At 39.6% G+C, this 22,835-nt stretch overlaps 1 protein-coding gene across 2 annotated transcripts; it reads right to left on the minus strand.

Annotated features, from left to right (window-relative positions):
• Positions 1-75: 75 nt before the first annotated feature.
• Positions 76-22,012, minus strand: USP8 (ubiquitin specific peptidase 8). 2 transcript variants are annotated; one of them, XM_048318145.1, is made up of 20 exons: positions 21,897-22,012; positions 17,159-17,329; positions 16,356-16,500; positions 15,775-15,860; positions 13,128-13,272; positions 11,898-11,955; positions 11,016-11,160; positions 10,593-10,755; positions 9,252-9,396; positions 8,836-9,056; positions 7,082-7,702; positions 5,773-5,862; positions 5,083-5,163; positions 4,426-4,688; positions 3,622-3,834; positions 2,961-3,171; positions 2,388-2,624; positions 1,738-1,880; positions 1,243-1,375; positions 76-1,030 (listed from the first exon to the last, which is right to left on the minus strand). In XM_048318145.1, the coding sequence occupies exons 2-20, from the start codon at positions 17,260-17,262 to the stop codon at positions 845-847; spliced, it is 3,390 nt and encodes a 1,129-aa protein (XP_048174102.1). In that variant the 5' UTR covers positions 17,263-17,329; positions 21,897-22,012; the 3' UTR covers positions 76-844. The 2 variants fall into 2 exon arrangements, with proteins under 2 accessions (XP_048174102.1, XP_048174103.1); XM_048318146.1 differs by lacking the exon at positions 5,773-5,862 and having other exon boundaries at positions 21,897-22,011.
• Between the last annotated feature and the right edge of the window lie 823 nt (positions 22,013-22,835).

The raw sequence follows: 22,835 nt of genomic DNA on the forward strand, positions 1-22,835 counted from the left end.
TATGATTCAGACTGTTATTATGTACAGTCCTGATCATTACATAACAAGCTGAGAATGAAAAACCAAACCCAAACATACATTTAACAGGATATATTTTTAAATAATTTCTTCATTAAGGTTTTTAATGCATGTGTACATGAAAATTTATATTAAAAAATTAAAAAGGAAAATCTTGTTTGTTTAGAGTAACTCTGAAGTGCACAAATATTGACAAAAGCTAACAGAAAAAATAATACAGCTCTGCTTTTTTGTTAAGTAGTGTTGCAATTACTTAGAGCTGGCAAATAAACGCAATCCTCTGAGTTTTAGAGATTCTCACAAAAAGGACAACATTTTATTATATACATAATTCTGATGTGCAAGTATGCAATCAATATGTACACTTACATTCCTAACTGTTTACATCGTTCTAGAGTATTCACAGTAGAATCAAGCTTAAGGTTAGAAATGTGAAAAGGCCATTAACAGTGAAAGAAAAAAATAAACCAAGATATGCCTTGGGATTTTAAGACACTTTAAACTACTTGTTAATAGATTTCAGATGACTAAGCTAGAATTTAATTTTGGAGCAGACTAAAAATATAGTTCTTTTTTAAATAAACAGTAATGCAAGTATGCTTGTAAATGGTTTCACAGATGGCAGTATGACCACAAGCGTTACCCATCAGTCTCTGATTGTTAAGCACTGCTACGGGCCCCAGCGAGCCCTGCTGGCAGACACCCTGCTGCAGCCCTCCCACACCTCCAAGTGACTATGTCTGCTGTAGTTTTGCATATTTATATGCATTCCCAGGCCTACTTTGCTCCTGAAGAAAGAAAACCAGTTTCCTTAACCCGCATTCCTTTACGTGGCCATATCCACTGCTCGCTGTTCATAGGAAGTATAAAAGAGAATGTAAGCAGCTGAGGACTTCACCGAGGATGCTGAGATCTCAGACACTTCATGGTCATCAAACTTAAACCAGCGCTGTTTTGAAGCATTTTTGCAGTAGGCTGTGTAGTGCCCCCCGTCCAGCCCACCGTAATGATTCTGTGAACGTAAGGCAAGAATTAGTGGCCTCAAGAGCTGCCATTTCTTCCCTGGTTGGGAAATAATCTAGAACGTGATACCAATCCTTCTTTCTAGAACACAACTTAGTCTGCAACTAGAATGCAGCCTGGAAACCTGACTGACTCACACAGGCTAGCCTGAGTCCTAGCATAAAGTGCAGCTGCATTTTGAAATGTGACGTGGTTACTCACCGATACTGAGAACAGATTGTATCTCTTCAAGGAAGTCTTTGGACCAATAACATACTGTGACAGGTCAAGAGTTTCCAATGGAAAATCTACAGAAGTTTGAAGCTTTTGTTTCCATCTTCCATCATAGGAAAATCTAGAGAATTAAAAAGCATCATTAAAAGTTACGGGTTGTTCACAAGCTATTTAAGAGTATTAAGCATGTTTGTTTTCCCTGGTTTTGACCAGGATGTGATCTCAACTAAAGCCCCTAGTTTGTTAATGCTTGCCCATGTGTCTCCTAGCACAAATAACAAGAGGTCACTTGTAAAAGTGCCTTGGGAACTAGAGCCTTATAAAAGAAGCATCAGATGAAAATAAAAGTCTTGCAACATTACAACTGGTAATATATCAGTAACTTTCTCCAAGTAAAAATGGTCAGCTATGGCCCTGGAACAATCCAGCTCCATCAAAGCCTGATCATTTCATCCTAATATTCACCAATCACCATTTCCTTACCGTTTCAAGTGCACAAGAAGAACAGGTGGTAATTTCCAAATTTCTATTTTTTTTGAAGAATCCCTTCGAGTTTTGCAATGGCTACAGTAAAATCTGTTGTTATCAGTGAGCTTTTCTTCTTTGGAGAACAATCTAAGGCATTCCTAAAACAAAATGCAGAGATTGTGAATGGCAGGCGTTTATGGAAGTATAGTAAAAATGTTTGTTTTCTGTTTGGTTATTAACCTGCATCAGTTAACCTGCATCCTACATTTCACAAAAATGAGGAAAAGTGACTTAAATCTATGTGTGGAAGCAAATTTTTCTGCAGATATTAATCAGAGTCCTTCAAAATATACAGACAGTATTTTAAATCCACAGAATACTTACATTGTGACCTACCAAAACAAGTAATATACATGCTGCTATTGCAGGTATGGTATCTCCATCCTGCTTCTAATTTAAAACTTTTAAGGGATGACCTATTTCTTTAAACTTTAGAAGAATTAAAATATAATGCAGACTCAGATCTGTTCATGTTTTGGGTTAGTGTAAATTAAGCGGAACATTGACCAACCCCTCCAACCAGAGGGTGAGCAGAAGCAGCATCAGAATGGAGTGCCAGAGGAATGTTTTCACTCCAGGAGCTGTTTCTCTCTAGTTGCCCATACCTGCAGAGTACATTTGCTGGAGGAGGCGAGTGGTAATGACAGATACATGAAAGCCTCGAAGGTTCGGGACCTCTTGTGACACGTCAGACACTGCACGGTGGATTTGAACTGGCCTTGGAAGAGTGCCACAATAATGGACTCGTTGAGCTGTTTGTGTTTGTGCCAGGCTATTTCTGCTGCACTTGAGTCGTCAAGGTGATCATTATTTTCTTCCTTGTATCTTTTCCTGTTGTCAGCCTGGATAGCAGAAATTTAAATACCATAGCAATATATTAACGTATATATAAATAAGAAGTCTCATCTATAGGCAAGAGTAAGATTGAATATTTGCAAGAATATTTAAACATGTCAGTGTAGCCATCCAGTTCTTATCTAGTGAGGCTTCTTCTGTGACTCCCTCCAGTACCTTACACTGTTTCATACTGAATTCCTACCTTAATTCTGAATACTCATACTTCTTTCTAGACACGGTTGCAATAACGTTATCTTCTTATGGTATAAGAGGGCATTTTAAAAATTTATTTCTCTTGATCATCTGACAGATATATAATTTGTTTTAAGTGTATTGCTTACTTTATTTAGGTCTTCATGCAAGCCATCCATTAGAAAGAGAAGCAGTTCTTGGGAGTCCTGTTGGCTATATCCTGCAAATTGGTCATTAATCTTCCCAATTGTAATTTTGAAGTCTTTTGGACTGATATATTTATACTGTCCTGCCCATAAAGCTTTCATTATTACACCAAACTCTTCAGCCACTTCACCTTTATGCCCCAGGAAATTTGACCTATATAATAAAAGACAAAAAAAAATTGGAGCCATTCAAGTAACTGAGTTTTAATATAAATGTTTTTAATTTAAGGCATAATCCCAATTCTAAAATAGTTTCTTTAGACTAAGGAAAACTGGCTGTTAGACTGAGTTAAATTTTCATCTATGTCAGCACTGTAGTTTGGTTCCATATTCAAGACGGAAGGTACAGTTGTTTTCAGCATGTTTCGTAAACTGCTTGAATATTCATTTTGGTTTTAGGAGACTCTAGTACACATGTATTTATGAATGTGGTGACCATAATTTAACTATCATTGTCCAGTAAAACCTATTTAGTAGACCACATAAATTTTGAAAATGTAAAGACACCTAAAAGTTACTATTTGTCTCCTACTTAAAAAAACAAACACTCCACTAAGTGATCTTCTTGCATTGGCAAGTATAAAGGCAGATGAGAGATTGTTACCTGTTAATATCAGCTTGATACAAGTTCCTGTTGAAATACTCAGCCAGGTGAGGTGCATTGCACAGACACTGTAATATGGAGTTCATGTAGCAAGTGTTCCCTAGATTACGAAGTCCTGTCAGAGCTGGTCCTGATCCCCCAAACACAGGATTAAGATTCCGAATCTGCGATGCAGAGAGTCTGGAAATTTCTGCTTTAGTGTAACAGGCAGGTCTATAAGCAAGAAATTATTTTTTAGGAGTCTCAAACTTGACAAGGTTGTGCATATAAACCAACAGACACCCCACCTCACCCCACCACCCACAGGGATGGGACCATCCTGGCACCAAATACCATCATTTAGGGTATTCAAAACCAGCCAATGCAATAGTGAGAAATCCATATACACTGGTCTATGATGAGGCTGAGTTTCAGGCACCATCACTTGTGAGATTCATGGGGTTTTTTTTTTTGCTTTATTTCTTTAATTCACAGATGAGGAATACAGTTTAAAATCTGAAAACTTGGCTTTTCACACTGTTAGAAGATAGTCATTTAGTATGTTAATACAAATAACAGAACTTAAAGCAACTGTCATCCAATTAATAGACTGTGACCTCTGAAATTCCTGCTAATACATAACTATTATATTGATTTCTCAAAGATAACTGCTCTATACATTGAACTTTCAGCAATGAAATTTCAGTCTAGTACTCTTGCATCCTTTCAAACCCACTTAGGAAATATTAATGAATCAGTTGGTTAAACACAAAGTCCTATGCGCTGTCATACTGCCTGAGTTGTGATCTAACTTATCAAACATACTTATTGTCACGATTGACTGCAGGAGTGACAGGAATTCTTTTCTTCTCTTCCTCCTGAATGGCTTGGGTTATATCTGGGGAAGAGTAGGAGCGCTTCAGCTTGGAGTGTTCTCTCTCCCGTTCAACAGTCACCTTTGGCTTGGCTTTCCGAGTTGGAGGGGTTGATGGAGGAGTGGACGAAGGAGCCATTTCTGGTGGGTACATCTGAACAGTGTTCGTTGGCGAGTGATAGTAACGATAGGTTCCAGTGATATCATCCAGGAACTTGGGGAAAAAAACCCAAATAGCTTCAAACCCAAGTGAAAATCCATCATTAACTTACCTATTTATAAATTACTATGAGAACAGCAAGTGAGTTTTTCAGACATTGGGATGTTAACAGTTGTGACTGGCCTCAATGTTCAATGGATTCAATTTAGTAGAAGGGAGCACTTTCACCGAAATGCCTATTAAACAGCAACTACTTAATACCAGGAACAGCAGATGAACTGTCCTAGTTTCATTACAAATAATATTAAAATTCAGAAAGTAACTGTGTGAAAGTTAAAGGGGAGTAAAAAAATAATGAAACAAGATCTAACTTAGAAATAAGACACAGGACAAATGCAGGACAAAACTACAAAAGACAATTTGATTTTCATATCAGAAGAGGAGTTACCTTTACCCAACCTGCAGGCAGCCCTGGGACTATCCTTCCCATTTCCTCACTTCGTGCTCTCATTAATGGCTCCCGCTGGGACTAATAAACAAAGAGAAAAGTAAGGTATGTACAGTTACCTATTCAGAGCAACAAGCTGCCTGTGACTTCTCTATGGAGTTAGATGATTCAGTGCAAACAGTACAATAAAGCCTTGATTACAGACAGAAATACAATGTATTGTAATGGTAATTTAGTATTTTCTATCACTCAATCTAAATAAAACCCATTTGTTGACACATTCCAGAAAAAAAACAAAAAACAAACCAACCATTCAGTCTCATTAAAGTCTCAAAACTTTTTTTTTCCCTGGAGAATCAGGAAATAATAGGAGTATGTGCTTCTGTTAAACACATATGGCTGAGCTTTCTTCCCTCTCAAAGTAGCACTTGAAGGTGTAGGCATGAGATGACATGCATGGAGAATGCTGGTTAATGCCACCAGAATCACATCAAGACTTCTAATGAAAGGTTCAAGTATTTTTTCATATAAATATGACAAATGAAAAAAAGCAAATGAACACTGTAAACATGGCATAGTCTTTTCTTAAGATGATGACTTTTAAAATTGCAATGAGGTGGAATTTAACATAATAATCATAAAGCATCTGTGCTTGATTATTTTGGCTACATACAATACATTTGTATTTACTTTAAGTGTTTCAGTATCTTGTTCAGAATCCTCTCTAAGGGGTCCTGGCTTTTGAGCTCCACTGTCTGGTTGTCCTTTAACCCCTGTTTGCTGCAAAAGATTTTGAGAGAAGGCTTCAATTTCCATCTGGCATGTCAGTAAAGAATGCTGATAAAGCAGAGTTATACTTTCTTTTTTGGTTGTTAAATGCATGTACCACAACAAAGTGGTTAAAGCAGGTAAAAGTTTTTATTCTTTCTATATACTATAGGCAATTCACTGGAATAGTTTTTGAAACTGAATGTTGTATTGCAATTTGTTCAGAAATAAAGTGCTGAAGTTTCACCTACACTATTTTCCACCCTAAAAGTTGTGGGGTTTACAATTTGTTGTTAAATTTCAGGCTTTTTTTCCCTTTTACTCCTGACTGGTCAAACCTCTCCATGGAAAAGGCAAACAGTGAAGCCAACATGAATTTGATCACAGGCCATCATTTTGGGATTATGTGAAGTTGCTCTGTCACTCAAAAGCTCATGAATGACTGTGCTAAGTTTGCACAGGAAGATTTATTCTGGCTTTCTTTTGCATTTGGATTAAACAAGCATCAGAATTTGATCAAATAACAACTGCAATTAGAAAAGCAGAGAAAAATATCCTAATGCATGTTCTTGAGAAGTGCTTTTAAAGACATCTGTTCCATTGTTAACTCAGCTTCACAAGTGGCTCCTGTTTTATGATCAGATGATTTGTACATTGAGAAATTTCGCAATTTTTTTCAAGAATGAGGAAAGAAAGAACTGTGACACTCCTCCCTTCCCCCCAAGATCTGGAACTGGACCATTTTCAGCAAAAATCCTAGATGAGGGTGTTGCTTTGCTTCCTGTGCCAGGCTACAAAATCCTGTTCTGTCAGCTTTGCTACAGCTGGGGGCACTAAAGGGTTCCTTATGACACCATTGTGTCCCTAACATCACACACAGCACCGAGCTGGTACAAGAGATAAAATACCACCAGGCTTCTATTTTTGAAACAGAGGGTTGCAGTCTATGAACCATCATCCCTTCTAGCTCCATGTGAGTGGGAAGTTTTATTATCCTGTGGGGATTTCATGCTGCCCACCTACAAGAAAGAAACAAGCTTGTCTTGGAAAAAAAAAAAAAAAAAATCTATTTTTGTCTTGGTTTTAACTCTCTCCTCTACTTTTATGTAAAAAACGGTCTAAATAAACATCCAATTATGTATTTCAAATTTCTAGATTAAATCTAGACTATTCAGGATGATTTAAGTGCATAACTACTTCACATTTGACAATTATTTTCTTTTTTACTAACCTTGCCTGGAACAGTCACAAAGGTCTGAGATGCATCACCCAGTGCCCGTTTCTGTGTTTCTGGTGTTCGAGTTCCCTTTTCTCTTTCTTCCATGGATATTTTGTCAAACTCAATCCTTTTTGCACCAATGTTTTCTGGTTCATTTTTATTCTGCTTTTTTGCTTCTACTGCTTCTCTGTGTGCTCTTTCTTGTTCTTTTTCCTCCTGTTCTCTTTTTATTTGTTCATCCCTCTCCTTCTGCTCTCTGTCCTCTTTGGATTGCTGTAGCTTTTCTTTGTGTTCCTTTTCCTTCTGTTCTTCTTTTGCTTTTTGTTCTTGTTTTTCTTTTTCTTTTCGTTCTTGTTCCTCTTTTTCTCTCTTGAGCCTCTCTTTCTGTTCCTGTTGTTGCCTTTCCCGCAGTTCCTTTTCCCTCCTGTTTTTCTCCAACAAAGCAGCAGTTTCCACATGGACCCGGCTTTTTTCTTCTTCTGTCAGAGCACTCCTTGCATCACGCACGGGCTTTGTGGAACGGTCTGGAACTATTCTTCCATTCTCACCAGACTGGCTGTCACTGACTGTACTTGGAGGCTTTGCTCTGTTATCATCGAGGATTTTTAGTGAAGGCTTTTTAGTACGATCCACCTGTAACACAGGGGCAGAACACAGAGTGTAGAACAACAATTCGCCACAGCTACTGCTGCTCCCTTAGCTAAGCTCTTCCTAAGTGAGGTTTATAAGAGAATAAAGATGATATGCAGTTGACTTCTGCCAGAGAGAGTGATGTTTCAATTTCATTGAATCTGCTCATTCAAACTGCTTGTTAGTAAAATTAGGTACTCATTCCAGATGTGAACTAATAAACAAGCCCTAGAGAACTGTAAGGACAGCGTTATGCACTAATTACCACAACGCTTCATTTCCGAACTTTCAGAGATGAACATCTTAGGGCAATCAGGCAGCCTAATTTGGGCTTGGCTCTCTCAATCATGTGACAAAGCACATGCTTAAGGCAGATCTGCTTGATGGGAAGGGGTATTTAAGAATGGCTTATGTTCAGATCTAGGACAGTAAGTTGTTTTTGATACTGAAGTGAATGGTCTGAAGAAATAAAAGCTCATCTGGTTCAGGGACAAACAGAAATAAGGTCTTTAAGGGTCTCTTGAATGAAATCTATATTAAAAGCTGTATCTAGAAGGGTAAAAGTGGAGAGCTTTTAGACTTGTCTCCTAGGGCAAGTATTATTTTAGTGTAAGAACTCTACAAAGATGTCTTTACGAAGTTTTATTCACATAAAAGGAAGAAACAAATTCCTGTACTTTCACTACTGGGCCAAGAGTGACAAAGCACCTAAATATTTTATTATTTGAAGGAAGATACCGTGACTGGAAATCAGACCTGTGGAATAACCAAGATAAGCCACGGCTTAACTGTCCTCTCTGTATTTCATCCCATGTGCTTTTAACTAGAAAGCTTGCTTATAAACTTTCTGAATTAATGATCAATTGCTGTTCTTAAATTTCTCATGTGCTCATGCAGAAACATTAATGAGAAGTTCTGCTATTCTGTTAAGTGTATTTAGTTTCATAGAATTCTGTAGATCAGTTACCACAACTCCACAGACCACCAATAGTCTCTGTACCAATATACTTGTGTACAAGGCTTAAACAAATGTATTGAGTATGTTTGCTTGTGGATTTGGAGTTCTGGGTGTGGTGGGTCTCTAACAGATTAACTATATACTAACTGAAAAAAAGGAACAGGTAAAAAAAGCTTACCTCAGGGATACTTCTTGTGCTCGACACTGGATTAACTACAAATGAACTGTCAGATTTGGGAACAGCAGCATCCTGTATGTTTGGTTTATTAAGTGATTTTAATCTCTCTTCCAAATTATCTCCCATTTCTTCATTTTCAATTGTTTCTGTTGGACATGGCTTTACAGCAACAACAGGTGGCACAGGAGCTGGCTCTTCCAGAGATGGATATGTAAAATCCACTGCAGAAGGGGGAGAATGGGAGGGAACTGTAAGAGAGTTCTCAAAACAAAACTACAAAAGCAAAATATACGTCCACATTCCAACCCAAAATTTAGTTTTTAGCCAGAGCAAGACTTTCCTAAAAACACCTGAATGAATTAAGGACTCATCCAGTAACTACAAATGCTTGGTGGGGTGTCATCCTTTATACTTACAAGAAACAGTCACTGCTTCAGTCCTGCCATGTTGGGGTGGAGTTACTCTAGCATTTGTTGTATACTGGGGAAAACAAAGGAGCCAGTTTTCATAACCTCCCTCTAGAATTAAAGGCTCATTCTGCAGTATGGTTTTGCTTTCCCACTGTATGGAAAAAAAAAGTTTGAAGTTAATTGATTTTTAAAAATAGAAAGGAAACTTTTACAGCTTCATAGTGTTGTTGAAATTTCTGTGCGTAGTCATTAAATTGAGAGATTGTTTTTGAGATTTTTAAACAAGAATTAAAGAGGTTGCAAAAATATGGATCCTCTTGGTGTTTGGAGAATGCCCAGCACAGTTGGGTTCCTGGCTCTGCCTGCAACAGGCTGTGAATATTTCCAGTACAGAAAGAACCACTTACTGCTACTTCATATAACAATCCTCCATGCAGAAAAGTATTTTTATTACAATATTTGCTTCAGTTTCTTATCTGGTATGTTTGCTGAGGAAATTAGTGATTTAGAAAGCATAATATTAATTTTTTGAAACCCCTTGAGAGTTCAGGCTTCAGACTGCCCTCCTCCTGATGTCCTCAGTATGAGTACATGAATAAGACACAGGGTTTAGAAAATATTTGGTAAAGCAATAAACAGGGAGAACTGCCTGAGCTATCTCTAAACCCCAGTCCTGAATGCCAAGGTAACAAAGATTTGCAGTCCTTCACAAGAACCACCTCTATTAGAGAGGAGGGACAACACAGCCATATCGAGACTGACTTGAAAATGTTGGGCATTTGCTGACTGTGGAGTCTATAAGCTTCCTGCACTGATGAAACTCAAATTTAAATTAATGTTTATCTAGAAGTTATATTCAATCATGCAGAAAAGTTAACCATGCTCAAAATATTTCTGGAGCCTCCTTCAGTGAAGCCCCTCCATTGTAGGAAGGACCTGGCTGATAGGACTACAAAGCAGCTGCCCTTCTTTGCCTGCCTGAGCAGGTGGCCAGTCAGCTCCGAGGGATAAGGAATTACTTTTGCTAGTACAGGATAGAGGGTGACTGTTTCTGGGAAAGGGTACTCAAAGTACTTTCCCAAATAACTTTGTCAGCAAAGAACTCTAAGTTGATGAGCTGGTTGTTGAGGAGGTGAGTTGAATCATTCTGCTGTTTACCTATTTAATAAATGGTACTTTACTAGAGTACAATGTGAAACTTCAAACTACACTTCTGCTACCAAAACAAGCAGGCTTTGAAAATTCAACCAGCCATTAAGGCCTCCATATACTTTGTAAATACAGGTGCTTCAAGACCTTATTTACTAAGATGAATTAATAAATGAATTAAAATACGAAATTGCCAACCTTAAAAAGTGCATCTTTCAGGCTCTGAAGAGTTGTTCCCAGCTTTAAGTCTTCAGCAGTACTAAACCAGTCTAGCAGTATAACATAATGAAACTGTCCTCTCCTCTTCCATGGATCTCTAGAATCCTCTGGGAGTCTAGCTTCAATCAGATTAGCAGTATCTCTGAAATGTATTAACATGCATTTAAGGATTCATGTACAAGTAACGTTTTGTCCAACAATATGTAATCCATAGATGTTTATGTGCTTGGATAAAATAAATATGCATTGTCTTGAAGTCAGTACATGCAAGAACAGAGCTGTGCAGATACCTCTCACTCACTGGTACACAGCAGGGATTCTGATACTAGGTGTACAAGCTTTAAAAGCATATAATTTTTTAGAAAATTAAATATTTCACTATCATTTAACATCATTTCATACCCAGGATGGATAGCTTCTTCTGGGACGCTGATGGATTTTGGAATACAGGATTCCTGATAATCCTTCAATCTTCGAGCATCCATTATAAGCAATTCAGTATTTTTGTCTGACATCATTGCAAACAGTTTCTCAGGTGTGACTGCTCCTTGAAAGAGAGAAGCAATTACAGGTAAGAAGCTACATTATAAATGAAGATAGCTATGAATGGCTATGGTATCTGACTGGTGCAATCAAGACTGCAAAGTGATGAAACAGAACTAAGATGTCCCACAAAGTCATGGAGGTGAGACATTACAGAATAAACAGTGTCAACCTTTTCCTCCCACTGCTGTAGTGATCAGCACCTGATCTGTTAAATTAGACAATACTGAATATTTCAGCGATAAACAAGTTTAACGTATTGTGGTCTCATTTAAATCAAGCTATATAGGCAAGCATTTGTGAACTACATGCTGCAGATGTTCCTCTTAAGAACTCTAAAGAACATTTTCACATACTTACTACAAGAACAAAAAGCAAAAGGTTGTGAGGGGAGAGGAAAAATTTCGTATCTAACTGAGTAAGCTGTCATACTTCAGCCTTGCATATGAGCTGTAGAGCTGTTTTTATTTTCTAACCTGACCAGGGCTAGTTCAACTTTAGTTACTGAACAGCTGAAAAACTAACTACAGCCTTCTAAGTTTATGAGAAGTAATGAAGGCTTTAATACAGAGTTTAATTAATTAATGATTAATTTGTTATAACTGAAATGCAGGATACTAGAATTTCATCAAACTATTTTAACTGTGAAATAACTCCTGAGAAGAAGTGCAGCTGTGAGGTGATTAGTGCACGGGCATACAGAAACCTTTTTCACATGTGTGTGAGCATTGCATCTCTTACCACTCAGGCTATCAGACTGATCCTTTCTTTCCAGTGAATGCTTTGTCTCACCATTAATCTGTGTTATAAGGCGAAAAAAAAAAAAAAGTTTAATATGGAATACTCAGAACCAAGCTGGCCAACAGACAATGACTCTCACTGAGCCTGAAGGAAACTGGTCAGACAGTTAACCCACAGGAACAAACACAGCACAAGGGAGCTGCTGCTGAAGATGTGTTGACAAATGTACTCGAAGAGTACCAAGGCTGCTGCCCTGCTGTCTTGGGTTGCAGTGTATTCTATTACCATCCTCATGAGGTGTTGAAATCAGGTGGGGCAGTGTTTCCTTGCCTCCTCCCCCCAGACTATCTTTCTGTTAATGGCCCATCATTGTCCTGCTGCCTGACTCAGAGATAACCCCCTCCGGACTATCTTCTGTTAATGAGCCTAATCAACACTTTGCCTCATGACTCATGACCCCATTGTGAGATGCTCTACCCAGAGGGAGGAACCAAGCATCCCATCGAACACCAGAGACAACCCTTCCCACTGGATTTCCAGAGGACAGGAGCTACACAGCCACCACTGGACCTCCTGAGGAAGAGCAGACCCTTTTTCTACAGGATCACTGCTTCAGAGGACTGCAGCCAACATTCGACCAGACTGCTACAACAGGGAGTCAGGTTCTATCTTGACTCTGTCAGTTTGAACCACTGTTCCCTTTTTTTTTTTTTCCCCCTTTTCTTTAATTTCCCCAATAAATTGTTATTCTGACTTGGTGCCTCCCACTGGTTTGCTCTCAAACTAGTACACCTGCCTAGACATAAAATAGTTTAAAAAGTAATACAGCCTAGGACACCATCATCTACAAGAAGAAATTCTTGAAGTATTTGTAGAGAAATAAGCGTTTCCACACTACTGCTAAAAAGTCAACCTTCTCCTAAAATGGAGACATGTTATTCTTAATATCAGTTTATCACCATTACCTTGGGTTTCTTGCACATGATAATTCTAGCATAAAACAGAATTTGACTTTACCATAAAGTTCAGTCTATCTTATACAAGACTTGGAAGCTGGTAGGACTTCACATATTCCAAAGAAATGTCAAAGAAGGGGTACAGAGAGTGTAAGTTAATTCAAAAAACCCCACCTTGATTCTGAACTGGAAATAGCTACTAGGGGAGACCAAATTCTAGATTGAAACTACACATTTAGACTGAATTAGAGAGTTTGTAAGCATCTTCACTTACCCTTTGGCTTTTTCCTTTGGAATCCACAGCACTTTCTGAGGAGTTTTTGGCTGAGCTCTTTCCATCATCTTTTGGTTCTTGCTTTTTCTGCAGCTCTTGTCTGTCCCTCTCTTCAAGTTTTTTCCGAACTTCAGCTTCCTCATATCTGTTGGGGAAAAAAAGTGCCTTTTTTTCAATATTATGTTTTTGCTTAACCTTAGATTACTAATATCAAAGTCATTAAGTCTTCAGGCAGAAATTTTAAAGGACGTATTTAGAGTTTTAGAAAGTTAAAAGTATTGTCAGTTTTTGTATTCCAACAAACTCTGTTTTGCTTCCTAACCACATGGTCTTATTTCTCCCACTTTTGGGTTCGTTTTCTTACTGTTAAATCCTGGTTTGAATCCTATTTCATAGCCACTGATTGTAAAGCTAATTTTTTTCTCTAAACCTGAGGTCATGCTTAGCTATGGTATCTGTAAATGCTTTTCATTTTCCAAAGAATAGGGTAGGTACTGGTTACTTACAGGTAAGCTCCAATATATTACAGCAGTCGTCCCAGGTATTTTTTGTTTTGCAGTGGAGCCAGTGAGGAGTAAGTTAGCTCAGTGACCTAAATTTACTTTTTTCTGAGAAGCTGGATCAGAACTATTTATACAGTAGTCCCCTTCAGAATGTAAATTGACTCCATAAATCCATTATGTGCTCACCTGTGTGCCTGGTGCTTGTTTCAAACACTGGGCCTACTGGGAAGCCAATGCAAGGACTGTGAATGCTCAGGAGTTTTGGGGGACTGAGGTTTTGCATACAGCTGTCCTTTTCATAAAGCCTCAGACTTGAAAATTACCCTCCCAGCCTTCTGCCACTGGAAGGACAATCACGGTATTGTAAGCCAGTGATCTCCAGACTACTCTTTTTAGATCACCCACTGGAGGTGTGTATAGTATTCACTTCTGTTTAATACAGCTGAGAAGTTTAAGGGTTACAAGTACCATGAAACAAAAAAAGAATGTTTGACCTAACAATTTGGATGACTGGGCTGTGTTAGTAAGTGCTCATTTTAACCAGATGTTGCGTAATGAGGGTTAAAATACCAATGACAATACAGCTGCATTTCAGTTCAAAAGTACTGTGTTAATAAACTAGATCATTAAATCAAATTCCACCTCCAAGTCTACTGCATTAATTGCCTACTAAGAGGGAGGAGGCAGCATGCCTGTAATTTTATTTTTTAAACAGGCTTCTTGATTTGGCAAAGGTGTTGTAAGTTAGAAATGAGCATTTTGTTCCCACTTGGCATTAATGACACTAAAGCATATTTCAGATTTTAGTTTGATTTGGTCAATATGAAATATTTACCCATCAATTTCCCATTTATACTTCTGAAACACATAGCAGGTCATTCATGTAGGTATTCTTGCCCCTATACAAGTGGTGTTTCAGCAGCTCCACTTTTAGTTAACAATTAACATTCAAACTATTTGCTGACCTACTGCCTGGGGAAGAAATTATACAAATAATTTCCTTGAAACTACTTCTGTAGTTACACAGGAGTCATGTTTCATTTCTATTACCTTTGAATATGTACACATTTTGCCAGAGCAGTTAAAAGTTACTGTGTCAACTTCAAAACTCTGTTCCTTTCATAAAAAGACATAAGCCATTTAAACAAGTCTCTACGTTTTGGGTTTCTCTGATTCTATCAATGTTTACTCTTAGAGTGAATTTGTAGCTCTGTTGAACTGTAAGACTCACCTAAAGAAAGAAAATCTGAAGATTGTTTCATACACAGTATCATGAGACGTCTTTGTGAAGTCCCTCTTTACATACATGTAACTACACTCATGGTTCACCTAAACTGACTTTATAGATTTAGCACTTTGGAGGGCATAAAATATGCTTTCATAAGAATACTTGGGAGGGGTGGGGTGGGACATGACACTTGTAAAGGGAAATGTGCCCAGCTGCAGAGAGAGTTAAAGAGTGAGAAAGAGTCACTAAGGATGCAAGAAGCAGAGAAGGCTGGAAGTAAAAAGTACTGTGCCAAATATCACCTAAAGATAGACCCTACCTTACAACTTCTGACTAACACAATTTCATGGCTTGTGGCACAAAGACATAACTTGACAGCTGTCAATCAGGTACCCAAAAGCCCATTAGCATCTGCTCATTTACATACTGGCAGAACTGTGCATTCCATATACATGGATGCAAGTGGCAGAGAAAAGGTGTGGCTAAAGAATCAAAACCTGGCATTTCTTAGTGTAAACTACATCCAGACTTTTTAACATATCTGATTATTAGGAACATTCATTAATATATTTGGGTTCAGATGACCTTATGATTAAAAGGTTGAGGAGGAAATTGCTCTTCAGACCTTGTGGTTTCTTTTTATTAGTCAATAAACAAAAAACACTGTCAATAAACCAAAGTTACCAGGAATTAGCACACAATACATAAAGTGACAAGTTATTGGCGTGTGTGGCAATGAAAATTATCTCTAGTAAAAGACTTCTGGGAACAAATTTAAGCTTTTAAGAGTTTCAGGTACCTATGGTTTACTCAAGTGCAACTGCTTACTACTAAATGGTATGAACACCTGCACTTGGCACAGGTACAGGCTCCAGGTATAAGGAACAATGTCTTAGCCATCAACTGTATTACATACCTGAGTTTAAGGCTGTCTGACAGAATTTCAGCTTCATCAAGAGCTTTTTTTAAATTTGTAGGTCCCAGAATTGAATGAAAATAATCCTAAAATGACAAGCATCACATCACATAGATATATAGTTTAACAGTGCCTACTTCTATGCATGTCAAGAGTCACTAATGTATGGAGAGTTGGTATTATAATGATAATAATGCCAACAAAAGGAACTGGTTTGAATCAAAGTATTTTCCTTTCAAACATGAGTTCGTAAGTAAAATTGTTTTATAGCACTAGGCAAGAATAAAGACTATAAAGACTAGGCAAGGCAACTTCACCAAAACAGTCTGACTGGGAAAAATTATGGGAATACTTTTCCACGAAAAAATATTCACAGATCTGACAATTTATATAGTTCATACATTAAAAGAAAATTGAAAATACAGTTAACACCAGACTTGTTAAAAAACAGGAAAGAAAAAATAGCACCGTGAGACAGTTCACCTAATACCAGTGTGATCCTCTGAATGTGTATTAGTGTAATCTCTCTACTTCTCATACTTTGACCAATGCAGAAGAGATTAGTCAGAAAGCTTTTATACCTGTTGCTGCTTAAAATCAGGTCTCTTTCTAATAAGGTTATAGACAGCTGCATATTTCATATACAGGATGTAAGCTTTTTCTTCATCTCCGTCCAATCTGCTTTCCTCTGCTGCCTTGAAAATCTTAAGGGCACTCTGCACATAACTGAAACCAAGAGAAGAGGAGTAAAGCACACGATTGTTGACTTGTCCTCAAACACCTTTTCATTACAAGATGCCATCTTAAGTGTTTACAGACTTCACCCATATATTAAGCATTTGATTTTACCACCTTAATGTAAAGCTTTCATTAAATATGAATTGCAATCATGTTCCTCCACATAATGTTTATCCTTGCTAGTTTGTTTACCAGCCTTATTTAAAATCATCCATAATTAAATACCATTGTGAGATATGGAAAAAGGTACTGTTCCCTTCTAAGAATAACTTTTTTTTTTCTAGGAAAAAGTAATTTATAGTAAGAAAAAATTGAATCATTGATTGTCTAAAAATACTAGAGGCAAAGCATTCAGACACTTGCTAAAGGCTTTATCATTTTTACGGATTTGCATTTATGTAGCCTTTCCTCAAAGTACGTGGATTTTCACGGGCACTGTGCTCTAAGTCATGTTTTGGTAGTATGCCAAGTGACCTTCTGAAGGCAGTAAGCATATCCAGTGTGACAGTTGAGATCCATACCTAGGACTGTCGAAGACTTTATATCTTGCAGAAATAAGGGAGGAAATTTAGATCCACAACAAGTTTGTTCTGGATCCACTAATATTTTAAACATTAATTCAAAATCAATTGTAACATATATATACCTTTTTGTACTTGTCTTTTCAGGTTTTACTTCTGTCTTCTTGTTGAGATCTTTCAAGGAAGTAGAGAGATATAGCTCCTTAGGTACAGATGCCACAGCAGGCATGTTAATGTTGTTACTTATGTCCCTTCTAGGATGTTACAACTTCTTAGAAGTCTCTATCAATATTTTCCTGGAAGAGGAAAAAAGGGTAGGAAGAGCCTAATTATATTCCAATTACTTTTAATACAGTAGTTATAGTTGCCTGTGTGGGTTTATTACCTAACTTATCACACCTTATGTGAGCTGGCAAACAGAGTGTCTGAACAATTAACAGTATAAATTAATCCTCCCAAAGTGACAGAATTATTTAAAATCACTTTAGGTAATTTACCAAGAACATCCAGCAATATGTTGCTAACAGAAGAATAAAGAAAGAAAAAGCTGACTCAAGAATGCTCAAATCATCATATCCAGCAAATTTATTCTACTGAAATGCCAACAAGCATACTATCAGAAATTAGCTGACTTGTCTGTACTCTGCAAATACGCACTACCCCTTGGAAAATTTACTTCTAATGTCTTGCTAAGAGATAAGCTGAGAACAGGAAGGCTGCTACCATTTAAAGTCAACTTGAAATTTCTTGGACATCCTGTAGGTCTTCAACTCCTTGGTGGCATTGACTTTGTGCTTTCATTTGAAAGTGCTCTGCAGGTAGCCATGAAATAGTTGAGCAGAGTTTGGTCACAAGGGACTATTACATCATGTTATCTGAGATAGGGAAGTCCGTGAAGTCTCCTGCAGACAGCCTAACAAAAGCTCTTCGTATCTAGTGCACAGTAAGCTATTTTAGCCTTGGGGGTGGCAGGGGAGGAACTGAGCTCCCTCATAAGCAAGTGGTGGGACATTCAGACGTGAGCAATACTGAAGAAATTAAGGGGGACTCCTTCGAAGGAAAACACTCAAACGATATAAGCAAGTAAGTTATTTCCCAGCAGAGAAAAACCACATGGCTTTTGACAAGATGAAGGTAGAGCATTTCCCTTTCACTCTCAAGGTGATGATCAGCATGACAAGTGTGACCAAAAAAACCAGTTTCACCCAACCAAATCCATCTGTAGCTGACTGCCACACCAAATGAGGTGGTCCCAATTTCCTTCCCTCTTTCTCATGCTGGTCTGGTACTTCTCCAATCTCTTACTGAGCCAATTCAGGCTGCTGAAGAGGCAGAAAGGCTACACAGCTTGTGCAAGGGCAGCAGTTGGCATGTGCAGTCAAGAATAAGAAGCGAAGGTGGGAATGGGATCCCTTCCCAAGGCTCAGAGCTGTTGTACTCCTTGAAGTTATTACTGCACAGAGTTACTACTAATTTAACTGTTGTTGGTCTAGGAACTGGTTATCAAACAAAGACACTAAGTTAACACAAACCTTTGGTTTAAGGTCTGGTATGCCAAGGTCAGACTAAACAATTATCTAGCAAAATAACTTACTGCTTGAACACAGATGCTGTACTTGCTAATTTCCAATTAGGTATCAGCTTTTTAAAACTGAAAAGTTTGTTAAAAATCCCTTTAGGAGATGCATTTCCAGATAATTCTATAAAGTAAATAATAAAGTCCTCAAATACTATCTTTAATACATAAAATTAAAAACATATCCCATACCCCACTCATCTTACAACACTGTCCTATATAATGTGTCATATATTCAGTTTTAACTTTCAGGGAGATACTTAAGTGCTGAAAATAAGGCAGATAATTCATCAGAACTGCATTCAGTAGAAACAAAACACAGACACCCCCCTGCCCCAAAGAAGACCTTTCCAGTACAAAAGCCTTTTAGCCTAAAACAAAGACATACTTTTTGCAATCTCATAAAGAAAGGCTTCACTCTTATTAAGATTTTAGTATTGCTTGTCTCATTCTACCTTCAGAGCATGTCTTTACCTGGCTTTTTTTTTTTTTCTCTGTGGAACTGTAAATAGACTTTCCTTTGAAGCTTTAAGTCCTTTCCAAATATATCTTCAATGTTTGTTATGTAACCAGTATTTTCTTAATCTTAAGTGGCAGCATTTGGTTGTGTTCTGACAGAATATTGTAACTAAATACGCAATGTGAATAAGATATGCACACAGCATTAGAGGGCTGTGTGCATATGAGCAAAAAAAGCCCCAAGATTATGTGGAAGATGAACCATTTAATGATGTCAGTAAATTCTCAAGTGTTGCTGACACACCTTGAAAAGGGCAGATCTTCTGGAACATCATCCATACAAATGCAGAACTAGAGAATAAAAGCCAGCTCTGAGCTTTGGCCTGAAACAAAAATTCTTTCCACATTTTCCTACAGTCACTAAGTTGTAACTGCAGGTCTTTAAACTGCCCCACAGTTCACTGCTGAACTTCTGTTTTCTGATTAAAAGAAATTTCTGTACCTTTTTTTAAAAACATGAGCTTCTAACCACAGTATCTGATGAATGAAGTATTACTCTTTGACTTCCCACAGCACCACAATTCACACAATATGCTGCAGTGAAATGAGCAAGAATGGCTAAGGAATAACATTTTCTAGATTTTTAAAAAAATCAAATTCTCAACCACACAATCGAAATACACACTGCATATGTCACAAGTTGATATGAGATTTCAGCTGCAGTTTCTAACTCATTCTTCTACACAGAATCTTAACTTTGGATCTGTAACTAACACTTTCAGGTTTATGCATCAAAAATCCCCTAACTGGATTTTAGTTACTACAGACTGACCATTGTTGACTGACAGTTGACTGCTCAGTCTTAGCTCATAAGGACCCTTAAAACTTCTTAAGCTTCTACTGAATTTTAAGATGTGCTTTACCTCAATTTCTCCTTATACTCAAATGAATATGGTTTATTTCCTCCCTCTTTGAGCAAGCTTTGGGAAGACTGTGATTTCAGAATCCAAATCAGATCCTTCATAAATAAATATTACCATCTGATTTTGAACACAATTTCCTGCAGATATTCAATTCCTAACTGGCCTAGTCTCAGTGGAGGAATCCAGCAAAGTAAGTTGCACAAATACAGTTTGGAACTAGCCTACATAAAAACCAGATCATAAAACCATGAATACAAGGGACTGAAGAAGTTGTAACAGCTAAACCTACTATTAATCAACCCTATGAGGAATGAGAAACAACCTATTTCAGGTTCGTCAACTTTTTTCTTAAAAATTAAGATCAAACTCAAAATCTGGAACCTTTTCTACCCCCAGCTGAAGTATTATCTCAGGCTCCTTTTTCATACCTATGAGTGCTGAAAACCAGGCCAATATCCCAAAAATATAAGTGAAGTCATGCTTTTATGTTTATGGGCATTTGACACACTTACAATGGATAACTTTACCGTGACAGGGAAACACACCTGTTGGTAACAGGTTTTTCAACATCTAATTATCATGCCAGTTTTACTAAGGATATGAGTAAGCTTTAAGTGGAATGACCACAGCAAGAACAATGCACAGAAGCAGTTACATTCCAAGCAGTGCACACACTAACACATTGTGAAATACTGACATAAGTACTGGGCATCACCAATTCAGGTATGTAATAAAGATTATTCACTTATTTTTGTCTCTAGCACTTAAGAAAATGAGAAACGGATTTCTCATGAGCATTAAATTAACCAGTATTCTCAGAATTAAGTTCTACTGTCTGCACTTAGTACACAAGAGTTGGTTTTATTAAGATTATCAGTGTGAGTGTAGAGACTGAGAATTTTAAGATGCCTGAACTACACAATCAATCAGCATATTTAGTTCTGTGAGTCCTCCAGCTCTCTTCCAGGCTCCAGTACTGTTAATACTACAGGCCTTGGTCCTGTAACCTGATGTGCATAGGATGATTATACGCATTAGGGTTTCTCATAGCAAGCCCATTACGCTCACAGAGAGTAGCCAAACTTTCACCATTCTTCTGGTTGCCACCAGTCACCAGGGCAGTAACACATCATGGGTCTCTCTCCGGCCACGTACCCTGCTGAAACCTGCACCACCCTGCACCGCCAAGCCTGGCAATGACTCTCTCCACACAGTGAGAAAACCCTTTGGCAGACAACCATCCAACAGTTTAACTGATACTGAAGGGAAAGAAAGACACTATAAAGTTTCTTAAAAAGAAATACACAGGATTTTCTGTAGGAAGTTTGAAAGTTATTCTATCTATGTAAAAATATAAAGAGTTCTACTTCTTATTTAGATAAATGAACATTTGCAAGGCGTAGGCAAACAGCAGAGGTGATAAGAAGCCGGGGAGGTGACAGAGAGGCAGAAAACTCCTTCAAGTTTCTAAGCGGGCGGTCAATACCGCTGCGGCGGCCCGGCCGGGCTGTGGCAGTCTCCATGACACCGCAGCTCGCCGGCCGCAGGAGTGCGGCACTCTGGGAAGCGCCGCTTCCCTGCCATCTTTCTCCGGCCGCTCTCGGGTTCGGCGGCGGCTCCCCCGGCCCCGCTCGCTCCTCACCCTGGCCGAGCTAAGGCTGGGGGACTGCGGGCGGCCCAAGGTCACACCGCCGGCTCTCCGCCGGGCCCGGCCCGATTCTCCCTGCGCGGCCCAGACCGGCTCCCCCGTCCTCCGCAGCCCCTCGAGGGCCGCTCCCCCGGCACGGCGGGGCTGGGCCCGGGGATCCCTGCAAGGGCGCCCGCCCCTCCCGCCACTGCCGGAGACCCCCTGCCCCGCAGGCCTCGCTCCCCGCCGGCCCAGAGCCGCCCCGGCCGCGCACTCACCGCCGCGGGGACTCGCTGCCTCCGCCCGCCGGCCCAGGGCAGGCCCATGTCCGAGCGCGGCTGCCGAGGAGACGCTACGCGGCCATGGCTGCTAGGGCGGAACTCGGCGGCGTCCCTCCCTCCCTGCTTCCCTCCCTCCTACCGGGCCTCCGCTCCCCGCGGGGGCGGGGACTGTCACGGCCCTATCCGTGCCGCGGGGCCAGCTGAGGCCCCGGGGGCGGAGGGGAAGCTTTGGCTCTGTCGCTGTCCTGCGAGCCCTGTGCGGCGCGGTCGCGTTGGGTCGGGCGGGGGGCGCACACCCACACCCGCCGTGGAGCTGCCTCGGAGCTGGGACGGCTCTTGGGGCGGTGTGAGGGGAGGGAGAGGCGGGTCACCTCGGCCCAACACCACCCGCCAGCCCTGGAGAGCGCTCCGGGGAGCGCGAGGTTCCCTGCCGTGCGCTGCCAGCCTCCGTGGGCTGCTGCCCCGCCGGGCCTGGCTCCTCGTCTCGGGACCGGGAGATTTGTTACCGAGGCCAGCCCACTAAGAGCGGGCTCTGGGGTCTGTCGCGTTCTGTAGGGCATCCAGCGTTTGTATGGGGTCTTAAACTGGCTCACTGCGGCGCTGTGCAATCTGGTGTGGGAAGGCGAGACACCTCTCCTTATAAAAATATCCTACTTTTTGTCTAGAGAAAAGTGGATTGGCAGGGGACACTCAAAGTGTTTTGTTGATGACAGTGTTTTATGTGCACCTTGTGGTGTTACTACAAGCCTCGTTTCCCCAGGGATAGCAGGTACGTGTGGACATGCTGGTGTAATCCTGCTGGGAGAAGGGGAGAGACCGGTCCTGCCATAGAGCTCTTAGACAAATGGAGGAGAGGTGCTCTGTGCTGCCACAGTCCTGGCCTGTCCCCTAACTGTGTCAGAGGGTGAGGGGATTCAATTACAACATTTCAACCTG

This window comes from Corvus hawaiiensis, chromosome 13 (genome assembly GCF_020740725.1).
Source record: "Corvus hawaiiensis isolate bCorHaw1 chromosome 13, bCorHaw1.pri.cur, whole genome shotgun sequence".
Classification (NCBI taxonomy): domain Eukaryota; kingdom Metazoa; phylum Chordata; class Aves; order Passeriformes; family Corvidae; genus Corvus; species Corvus hawaiiensis.